Here is a 9,636-nt window from a genome sequence, read left to right as displayed (position 1 = left end):
CGCTCCCGGGCTGGAGGCGAGTTGCCAGCAGTGGGTTTGAAGTTACTCCATAGAAATCGTTAAGGGAGTGAAAAATCTTAGTTGCTCCTCATCAAGTATTTGGGGCAAACTTTGGGGGATTGGCAAAACTGAGCCTTGCACAACTGTGCAGCCTGGTTTATTCCACCTGTAGCGCTTTGTGCTCGATTTGAAGCTTCTATGTACATTTAACTTCCTCATGAAAATTGCACTTAGACATCAAATGGGCCAATTCAGGAGTTTCATTTTCTTGTTTTAAACAAAAACAACACAACCCCCCGCCCCCCCCAACCGAATAATGTCCTTGTAGAAAGGGCAATTAGCACCAATTATGCACTTCTAAAGTTCTAGAGCATTAGAAGCCTAAGAACATGCATGAACATTTTATAGTTTAAGACCCCTTTGGTTTTCAAAATATTTACTTGAAGAAATTGATGTAACACATCATTGTCAAATTCGATACTCTAAATGGGAAGCTCTGATCAGCATCAAAGAATCCCAGAATGGCTTGGGTTTGCAGGAACCCTAAAGTTCATCCCATTTCAACCCCCCTGCCATGGGCAAGGACACCTCCCACTATCCCAGACTGCTCCAAACCCCATCCAACCTGGCCTTGGACACTTCCAGGGATCCACGGGCAGCCACAGCTTCTCTGGGAACCTGTGCCAAGGCCTCACCCTTCACACAGGGGAGAATTTCTTCCTTACATATAATCTAAATAGGAAACACTGGCTGTGCAGAAGTCCAAACTGATGGGTTATGATGGGGTAACACCATGCAAAAGGAGGATCGTGTCCTGTGTTTTACTTTGTGGGTAAATCACCCAAACAAAGGGCAGCAGTTTGGCAGCAGGTTTGCAGCTTGTGACTTTTTTCACCCACATTCACCACATGCCTTTTTCCTTTTTGAGGCTTAAATCTCTCACTTTTTAAGCCCTCTTTTCAGTGCTTCTGTAAACACATGAAACAAGAGCTGAAGGCATCTGCAGAACATCACAGGAACATCAACAAAGACAATTTATTTCCACCTGTACTTGGCAAAAAAAGATCAAGAGACCACAATGCATTTGCCATGCCTATAAAGAAGTCGTTTAGCATCCCAGTGAAGCTTTTATGATATAAATATGTCTGTCCATGCAACTAGACAGTTCATACTCCCTCCTTATTGGCATTGTACTCTTTTGTGCATAAAGCTGAATGAGTTTGGCACTAAATTGGAAGCCACTTAATATCAGTTAATAGTAAATAATATTTTTTTTCTTTGAGTGTTTGGCCCAGTTGGCAGATCTTAAGTGTAGGAGAGGAGACATTTTATTCCAACTGTTTTATTTCTCTGTTCTGTTTATTGTAACCCCAAAACTCGATCCAAGAATGAAGCAAACTTTTCTGGCTGTCCAGGCGGAAAAGGTTTCAAAGCTGACAAGTCCATCGACTGCAGCGTCTCCACAAGAGTGCTGTAAAAACAAACCAAAAGCAAAAATTAAAGAAGAAAGAGCTATCCCATAGCAAATTTTTTTAATACAGTTTTCTTTCTATGCATCCATACAGAATTCCTTAGCATGGAAATGTTAAATAAGGGTATGTGTGGAAAGGAAGAGAATGCACAGAGCAGCAGGCCCCAGGCAGCACTGGCTCATAGGGAGCATTGCTGAGAACACACTTCCATCAGCTTTCAGAGACAAACTCAACTTTTAAACTTTTTAACCGTCTGTGGCTGCAATGCTGGGAGACTGAACAAGATCTGAGGCTCTGCTCCATAAACCATAGGAGGAAATCCATCTTATTTGAACCCATGGCAGAGTTCTCCCCTGATCACAGAGCCAGAAAGAACAGCTACATCAATCTGTTACTTGCTATTATCAGGCTGCTAATAAGGCTCAAATGCTTGGCACTGCCCAACACAAAGAAATAAAAATTCCAAAGCTGACAGGAGTACAAAGATAATGAGTTTAAGAATCGTGCTCAATTTCAATCAATGCCAGGCCTGGTCTGTTCAGAAAGCTCTTCTGAAACATATGAAACTCTGCTTGCAGGGCAAAGGAACAAGATGCAGATTAAGTAATGGGAGTTACATTTCTTCTGCCTTCAGTTTAAAAGTCATCTTTTATTTTTAGAGTGGAGTCAGGATGAACTCTAAAAAAGGAGCTAGGGGTTTTGGTGATGGTGGGATTTTTTAATGTGTTGTTTCCTTGTGGGGTGGGGCTTTTTTGGTGTGTTTTTTATTTGGTTGGTTTGGGTTTTTCTCCTGAAGGTCATGACAGGCAGTAGATCTGTGAAACTCCTTGTCAGAGGGTATGGTGGATTCAGAAAGTTTGGTTAAAAGGGCAGCCTGAATAAGTACTTGCAAGACAAGTTAGTAATTTAAAATTACTAACCAGATAATATCTGATTTATTAATTCCCTGAATCCAAGTGTTTTTTTTAACCTAAATACATGTTACCTCAAATGGAAAAAAAATAATTAGAAGAGGTCGTGGTCAAAAGGCTTGGTAAGTGTGGTAAATTACTACCTAGGGTTAGTCTATTCAGTCTGGAAAATCTAATATCCAGATGGAGATTACAGAGAAGGATGTACATTTCCTTGTTACATTCTCAGTTCTGCAGTCACAAGGACTGCATGTTCTTGCCCAGCAGGAACAGGCACAGCAGCTCCATACCTGCAGTCACAGTAGAGGACATGGCCATCTCTGTGGAGCTGTTTGGCCAGCTCAAGCTGATGGTTGTCCATCAGCTTGTCATTTATTACTACTATTAGCGGTTTTCCTTTCTCTAGAGTCTCCAGGCAGCTACCAGCACCTACGAGAGAAACAGAAAACATGGTGAGAGATGAAATACCCCCCTACTTGCTGTAAAACTCTTGAACAACCCAGCTCTAGCTGTGGACCTCAGCACTCCCAGCCAGCCCACCCTTCATCCCCCCGACCTCCCGCAGCCCCAGGAAGCAGCCGGGCTGTACCTGCGTGGCTGATGACCAGGTCTGCGCTCTGCAGGTCCTCAGCCAGCGAGTCCTTGAAGCGGAACACTTCCACCGCCAGGGCCGAGCTGCTGCTGGGCTGCGGCAGCGAGCCCCGGCCCACCTGCAGCACCAGCCTCTGGTACCCGCGGCTCTGCAGCGCCTGCGGGCACGGCACGGGTAAATGGGGCGGATAACGGCGGTGGGGAAGATGGTGGGGAGGGAGAATGACGGGGAGATGCCTTGTGGGGAGATGGAGAACAGGGGGATGATTGGGAGATGACGGGGGTGGAATGAAGGGGATGAGGCGGAGATAGAGAGGGTGTGTGAGGGGTGTGCCCAGCTCCCGACTACCCCGGCCAGGCTACCGCTGCCCCGTCCTCGTCCCTCCCCTTCCTCCACCAGCACTCCACAATTCTCCCCCGGGTACCCCCGAACCGCTCCGGCCCCTCAGGCACGGCTGCCGGGACGCGGCAGGGAGGGCGGGCAGCTTGTGGCGCGCAGGCGCCAGCCCCGGGAGGGCAGGCCCGGCCCGGGGCCGGGGCCGGGGCCGGGGCCGGGGCCGGGGCCGGGGCCGGGGCCGGTGTCTCGGCCTGCTGACCTGCAGCGCGGGCGGGGAGCGGGCGGTGGCGATCAGCTCGTCGAAGCTGGTGGTGCCCACGGTGACGAACACGGATTTCATGGCGCCGGGGCGGGCCGGGCCGGCCGCGGGGCCGCCAGGGGGCGCCGGGCGCCCGCGCAGAGCTCCCGAAATGGCGGCCAGGCTGAGGGGAGGGACGGGGCGGGCGGGAACGCCCTCTTCCCTCACGGGCCCGGCCCTCCTTGTCCCTCCCTGTCCCAGGCCGTGGCTTCTCTTCACGGGTTTTTCCCCGCCCGTTTCGGCGAGGTTGGTGCCACTGCGCTGTGGGGTTTTCCCGCACGGTGCCGCACCAGCAGGGATGGTGGCCACTGCCCGGGCAGCGTTTAGAGGGGTTGCCAAGACTGTTCAGGTTTTTAGACTTTGAAGGAGGAGAGGTAAAAAATAAATTTGGAAAAGGGATTCGGAAAGTTTTGGCCTCCACGTGTTATTTCAGCATTGGGGACCCACATAACTCATGGACAGCCTGCGTTCAGGACTGCCATTGCCAGAGCAGGGCCACAGCCACCTTCCCTTTACAGACCGATGCTGGCCCAAGCCTCCCACAACACTTTAACTTCTACCCCAAAATTATGAATATTAAATGTGTTAACACAGTTATGAATATTACATTTATTCAATGTGTTCACTGAAGAGTAAGAATGACCCCTGAACAGTTGCACAAACCGAGCTGGCAGTTTTGTTTCTTAATAGTAAATGTAACACATTGCACAATTTGCTACAAAGATAAACCAAAATTAGACATCTAAATCTATTTATTCCCTGAATTAAATTCAACAGATGAGGTCACAACGGTATACACAGTTGTGTATACAGGGTGTTCAAAGAAGGATGCAGCTGTCTTGAGGAAACCTCTGATTGCCATGTTAATGCCTTGTTCACAATGCTCATTAGCCCCCTGTTGTTTTCATTTAGCATAATGAACCACGCTGAATTGTATTTATTTTTTGATTAAAGCAATAGTGCTGACAGCAGACACTGTCTGAGGGAAAAATGCAGTAGAACAAAACAATATTGGTGTCCTGAATGCACAGGGACATAGTGGCTCTGCCCAGGCTCATCCAGCTCTTGCTGTTGTCCCTCAGGAAAAGGAGCGTGGGAGCTGAGGGTGGCCACAACACGAGCCAGGTCAAGACCTCACCGACAGGGCAGTAACAGGTCCAGTGACCATCCAGCAAAGACATGGACACAATGTCAGCCCAGGAAACCCAAGCAGCAGTTCAGGAATAGTATTGGCAGCAAAGACACCCACAAGTCACCTCTGTCATACCAGCATGAGAAGGACATGGTTCGGTAGGTTCAGAGTAGGGCCACAAAGAGGCTCAGGGGCTGGAACACCTCTCCTGGGAAGACAGGCTGGGAGAGCTCAGTGTGTTCAGCCTGGAGAAGAGAAGGCTCCAGGGAGACCTTAGAATCCCTTCCAGTGCTTAAAGGGGCTCCCAAGAGAGAGCTGGACTTTGAACAAGGGCCTGGAGTGACAGGACAAAGGGGAATGGCTTTAAACTGGAAAAGGGCAGATTTAGACTGGATATTGAGAATGAATTGTTCCCTGTGAGGGTGGTGAGGCCCTGGCACAGGTGCCCAGAGCAGCTGTGGCTGCTCCTGGATCCCTGGAAGCACCCAAGGCCAGGCTGGACGGGGCTTGGAGCAGCCTGGAATAGTGGAAGGTGTCCCTGCCATGGCAGAGAGTTAATACTGGATGAACTTTAAGGTCCTTGCAAACCCAGCCCATTCTATGGTTCTATTTAAACTGCAAGATTAAATAAAGTCCCTGTCCAAGAGTGTGAGTGGAAGCCCCAGCTGAGACTGGTGAGGGCAATTAGGACCTATTAGTGCAGTCAGGGCCCTGACAGCTGTTGAATAAGAAGGTAGATTTGGGATGAAAAGGAAAATGCAAAATTTTTCAGGTGTTGGAGATGAGGTTCAGCACCTGGTAAAGGACAGGATAATTAAATGTTAGACGTTTTGGTTGTTTTTTTCCTGTGTGTCACTGAAAGTCTCTGTCCTCTGCAGCTAGCACTTCCAGCTTCATGCTGTATAGGGGCTAGAAGAAAAAATATTCACATATAAAATTGTAGTGACATGAATTTGTGTTGGAGTTTTCACTGGAGGATACATTCCACTTGCACATTGAATCAGGCTCGTTAGGGTGATTTTAAATGGAAGAGAAAAGGGAAAACCATCCATTAAGGGACTCAATTTCATGCTAATTTGTACCTGCTGTTTTAATTAGAAGTTGTGTAGGGCATAAGTAAAATTTTGCCCATGAGTGCTTATGCGTGGTCTGTGAGAACTACAGATCACTCTCACAAGGAGGTACTTGGAGCTGATCCTGTGCAGTTTTAAGGCAGGTGGAGCTCATGTAATCCAGGCTTGGTGCTGTGCCTTGTTTCATTGCTGCCTCTGCCCTGTGTTCCTATAGATAAACCACACAGTGGTCACTGAACTGACCTGACAGGGACTTGTTTGCAGTTAGATCAGCTCACTGGGCTGCACAAGGAGCACTACCAGCACAAGGGAGGTGGCAGAGCTGTGGTACATTGGATTTAGTCTGTTTTAAACACTGGGGGATTGCACCACCATTCACCCTTTTGTTGTCATAAGCTGTCAGGCTTATGTGGCTCAGGCAGCTGAGTGCCCGTAGCTTTGGGGCAAACCTTGTGTGAACCTAGCCCTGCTTGGGCTGGGCAGTCTCTCTTTGCAGTGCCAGTTGTCTCTCTCCAATCTGTATGTGTGTGATATTATCAGGGACAGTCCAGAAGCAGGAGTTCAATCTGACATAATGTGGTCCTGGACCCCAGGGAGCGGCTAGGACAGGGCTGAAATAGAAAATCCTGAGAGCTTGCTCCCATCTGTGTTTTATAATTTATATTCTGATATTTTCTAACTGTGACAACAACTGGGCAAGAAAGTGAAGATGTCATGAGTGCAAGCTGGTTTTTGTTGAGAGAGGAATGACATATCCCTCCCCTCTTCTCCTTAGCTGGTATTTGAAATGTTTCTGGATGCCTCAGTTTTGAGCATTGTCACTTTTTATTCAGTTCAGCTTGCCACAATTTGCCCAGAAAGCTCTATAATTATATTATTCAGGGGTAAGAAAGTGAATGAAAATGAACTAGTCAGCTCACATCTTTGTTTCTGAAAACTACATCCTGCCTTTAGTTCGCTCTTGAAGTCTAAAGGTTGACCCACAACTGTGGAGATAAAACTCTGATGACCCCTGAAATGCATGGGCCACAGTGAATCAAATAACGAATCATTTAAAAATATACACCAACAGGAAGGCAGGAAACCTCTATGAGTCTACAAACTTTGATTTTCTCTGAAGGAAAAAAAGCCAATGACTGGCTAGTTATTGACTTTCCTTTCCCTTGTATTTTATACACAGATTGATTCTCCATATGGCTTGTGATATAATGCTGCAGTGGATGACAGAAGCACAGGAGAGCAATTCGACTTCTCCACACTAAATTTATGTTATATATCAGTACTTTCTCTATGTTTATAAATGTGCAAAAAGAGTAAAGGTAGTCTTATTCCTCTTTCCAATTTGCTTTATATAAATCCCAACTGAAAAAAATATTTTATTCCTTTTACTCTCTCATTGAGGGTACTGTACTGTACCTTTGAGGGTTGATATTTTTGTTACTGTAGGGAGCTTTGAAAATCAGATGGAGGATCTTTAGGGGAATAATGCCTTCATATTACTGTGATTCAGAGATGCTTGCCCTGGGAAAATAACAGAGTAGCATTTGTCAGGCAAATGTCCATTTGAAGTATTTAATCATATTTCTACATCCTTTGAATTGTGTCTTTGTGGGCTTGTTATTTAGCAGCTGGATTGACACAACGGCTCAGGCTGACTGGAGACAGGGAGATGTTGGATCACCTCCTCCTTGGGGCAGACTGGCAGAAGACAGACACCAGACAGACACACAGACACTGGCAGAAGCACATGGAGGAACTCTTCTGACTGAATATCTCACGTGTGGAGTGGAAGAGAAGGCTGTGGCTTAGCCGGAATGAATGTCCACCATCTGCCAACTCTCATGGATTTTTCTGAATTTTGCCACATTTTGTGGTGTACCTTGAAGCCCCTGGTTCTGGAATTATGGAATCATAGTTTTTAAGGCCTTATGTTTCTGAAGAAAAGACAGAAAACCACTCAGTGAGTCTTAAGGCCCTGAAGACAAAACCAATATTTGTTAGAGATCTATAACTATGTATCTGTTTGTTACTCCTCTTCTGCTTCGTATTTAAACAATGTAATGATTCATGCAGACCTGAGCTTCAGGAAGCTGAGTATTTACTCATTTGTGAAAGTAAAGTGCTGCTGGCCTTTGCTCTCCCATGAAGCAGGAGGGCATCTCTACACTGGGACACAGCACACGCTGAGTTTCAATCCCTGTTACAGGGACTGTGGCTGGGCTGATTTCTACCAGCCCTGGAGCTGGATCCTTACTGATGCTCAAGGACTCTGCTAGTTTTCTGTCATAAATGAAATGCTCACCTTAAAGAACCAAATGGGCTTCATATCAAATAAATAAAATTTCTCAAAGCTGGCATTTTCAGTAGTGTTTGGGTTATTGGGAGATTAAAGAAAATAATTTGAAGAGCGGTGGCAAACCAGGCCAGTGTGCAGAGGTAGGAGGGAGTCTGAGGTCTGTTGCAAGGAGCACTCAGTGTTGTGATGTCTCCTGGCAACTGGTCCCCTCAGCTCCCCTGGGATCCTGCTCCTTGCTGTCTGTGCAAAACACTCGCCACCATTCCTGCCTGCTGGCCACCAGCACACACCTCCACAGCAGCCCACTGCATGAACACCCTGCCTCTTCATATTCCTGCATAATCCCTCTGACAACCAAATCTATTAAAAATTCATTTTCATCCAGGCAAATCAGACTCCCTGAAATCAATTGAGCTTTGTTCTCTGAGGGCAGCTTGTGCTGGTGCAAATATAATCAAATCCTGAGGTGCCTTGCATGCATTTTTACAAGCACTGAGATGGAATTCATGTTTCAATTATTCTTTTTGATGTGCATTTTTAAAGGAAATTAGAATATTATGCTCAAGTAAACCAACAGTTTTAGATCTTTAGGAAGGAACTCCAAGTAAGCCAAATTCCTTTTCCCAGACAGTCTCAATTATGCAAGTACATACAAATATCTCTGTTTGCCATGCAGCATAAAAATAGGTAAGGAGGTGAACCCAGTGTGAACTCAGACTAAATTTCACTTCTGTCCATTTGCCTGCTATTCTCCAGAAGCTGGCTTGAGACAGCAGCAATTTATGTAGACAGTTTGAATTGTTCTCCAGACGTATCCAGGGACTCCTAAGTCAGTCCACTGAAGAAGTAAATGGATTTTGGAAATATGTAGATTTGCTGAAAATGCCCTACAATTAATGAAAAGCTGCTCTAATTCTGCCAGCAAAGCAAAGGGCTGTTGGGCAGACGTGAGCAGTGGTGTTTACACCAGGAGAGGGCTGCCTGCCTTCGCTGCAGTGAGGGCACCCAGCCTGCAGGCTCCATTTTGCTCCATCTTTCCTGCACTGCATTAGCATCTTCCCATTTGCAAAGCCTGTTTTTAATTGCCAAGCTGCCTCTCAGAACCAAAGAGAAACGGTGAAAGCGTTTGAGGTTCACTTCCCAGCCGACCAACAGCCACAGCCAACACAGATCCGCTCAAGGTCTGAAAATCCAGTGGTGCTTCATGGACTGGAGTTGCCTGTTTGCAGCCAGTCCTGTTCAGAGGATCTGTGCCCTCTGCATCATCCCCTGCTGCTTTGCAACAGCAGTAGGGGTGCTAAAAGCAGTGACAGTCGTGATTCGTTTCTCTCTGCTGTTTGTTTGTGCTAACAAGATGATAGTTTATTATTTACAAGCAGTCAAGTTTCCATTAGACATTAGGGGTCACAGCAGCCACAAGATACTCAGCAAAACCACTGAGCTCAATTTGGAGATTCTTTAACAGCTCTGGGCCACCAGGTTTTTTGTGTGCCTGATATACAGCATATACTGAGAAGAATCAATAC

General features: G+C 46.5%; 1 protein-coding gene and 1 long non-coding RNA gene across 3 annotated transcripts; one reads left to right on the top strand and one right to left on the bottom strand.

The window, feature by feature from the left end:
- Positions 1-1,015: 1,015 nt before the first annotated feature.
- Positions 1,016-3,746, bottom strand: LOC128814496 (UDP-N-acetylglucosamine transferase subunit ALG13 homolog). Of its 2 annotated transcripts, none has more exons than XM_053990373.1 (4): positions 3,400-3,493; positions 2,973-3,132; positions 2,674-2,812; positions 1,016-1,471 (listed from the first exon to the last, which is right to left on the bottom strand). In XM_053990373.1, exons 3-4 carry the CDS (start codon positions 2,742-2,744, stop codon positions 1,360-1,362), a joined length of 183 nt encoding a protein of 60 aa, XP_053846348.1. In that variant the 5' UTR covers positions 2,745-2,812; positions 2,973-3,132; positions 3,400-3,493; the 3' UTR covers positions 1,016-1,359. The 2 variants fall into 2 exon arrangements, with proteins under 2 accessions (XP_053846348.1, XP_053846347.1); XM_053990372.1 differs by lacking the exon at positions 3,400-3,493 and adding an exon at positions 3,571-3,746 and having other exon boundaries at positions 1,028-1,471.
- Positions 3,747-3,869: 123 nt separating this feature from the next.
- On the top strand, positions 3,870-8,087 carry LOC128814497 (uncharacterized). Its single transcript, XR_008439392.1, has 3 exons — positions 3,870-3,983; positions 4,692-4,899; positions 7,440-8,087. It is a non-coding gene; the product is annotated as an uncharacterized LOC128814497 (long non-coding RNA).
- The last annotated feature ends 1,549 nt before the right edge of the window (positions 8,088-9,636 follow it).

The sequence above is a fragment of the Vidua macroura genome, chromosome 14 (genome assembly GCF_024509145.1).
Source record: "Vidua macroura isolate BioBank_ID:100142 chromosome 14, ASM2450914v1, whole genome shotgun sequence".
In the NCBI taxonomy this organism is placed as follows: Eukaryota; Metazoa; Chordata; class Aves; order Passeriformes; family Viduidae; genus Vidua; species Vidua macroura.
The sequence above is the reverse complement of the archived record's forward strand: the minus strand, read 5'-3'. Positions and strand labels throughout refer to the sequence as shown.

What these genes read in the sequence shown, in the direction of transcription:
- LOC128814496 (XM_053990372.1), bottom strand. Translation starts at nt 3,651, where the DNA reads ATGAAATCCGTGTTCGTCACCGTGGGCACCACCAGCTTCGACGAGCTG. An exon ending in CCTGGTCATCAGCCACGCAG is followed by an intron (nt 2,813 to 2,972) that starts GTACAGCCCGGC and finishes TTTCTCTCGTAG; the next exon opens with GTGCTGGTAGCTGCCTGGAG. An exon ending in GTCCTCTACTGTGACTGCAG is followed by an intron (nt 1,472 to 2,673) that starts GTATGGAGCTGC and finishes TTGTTTTTACAG; the next exon opens with CACTCTTGTGGAGACGCTGC.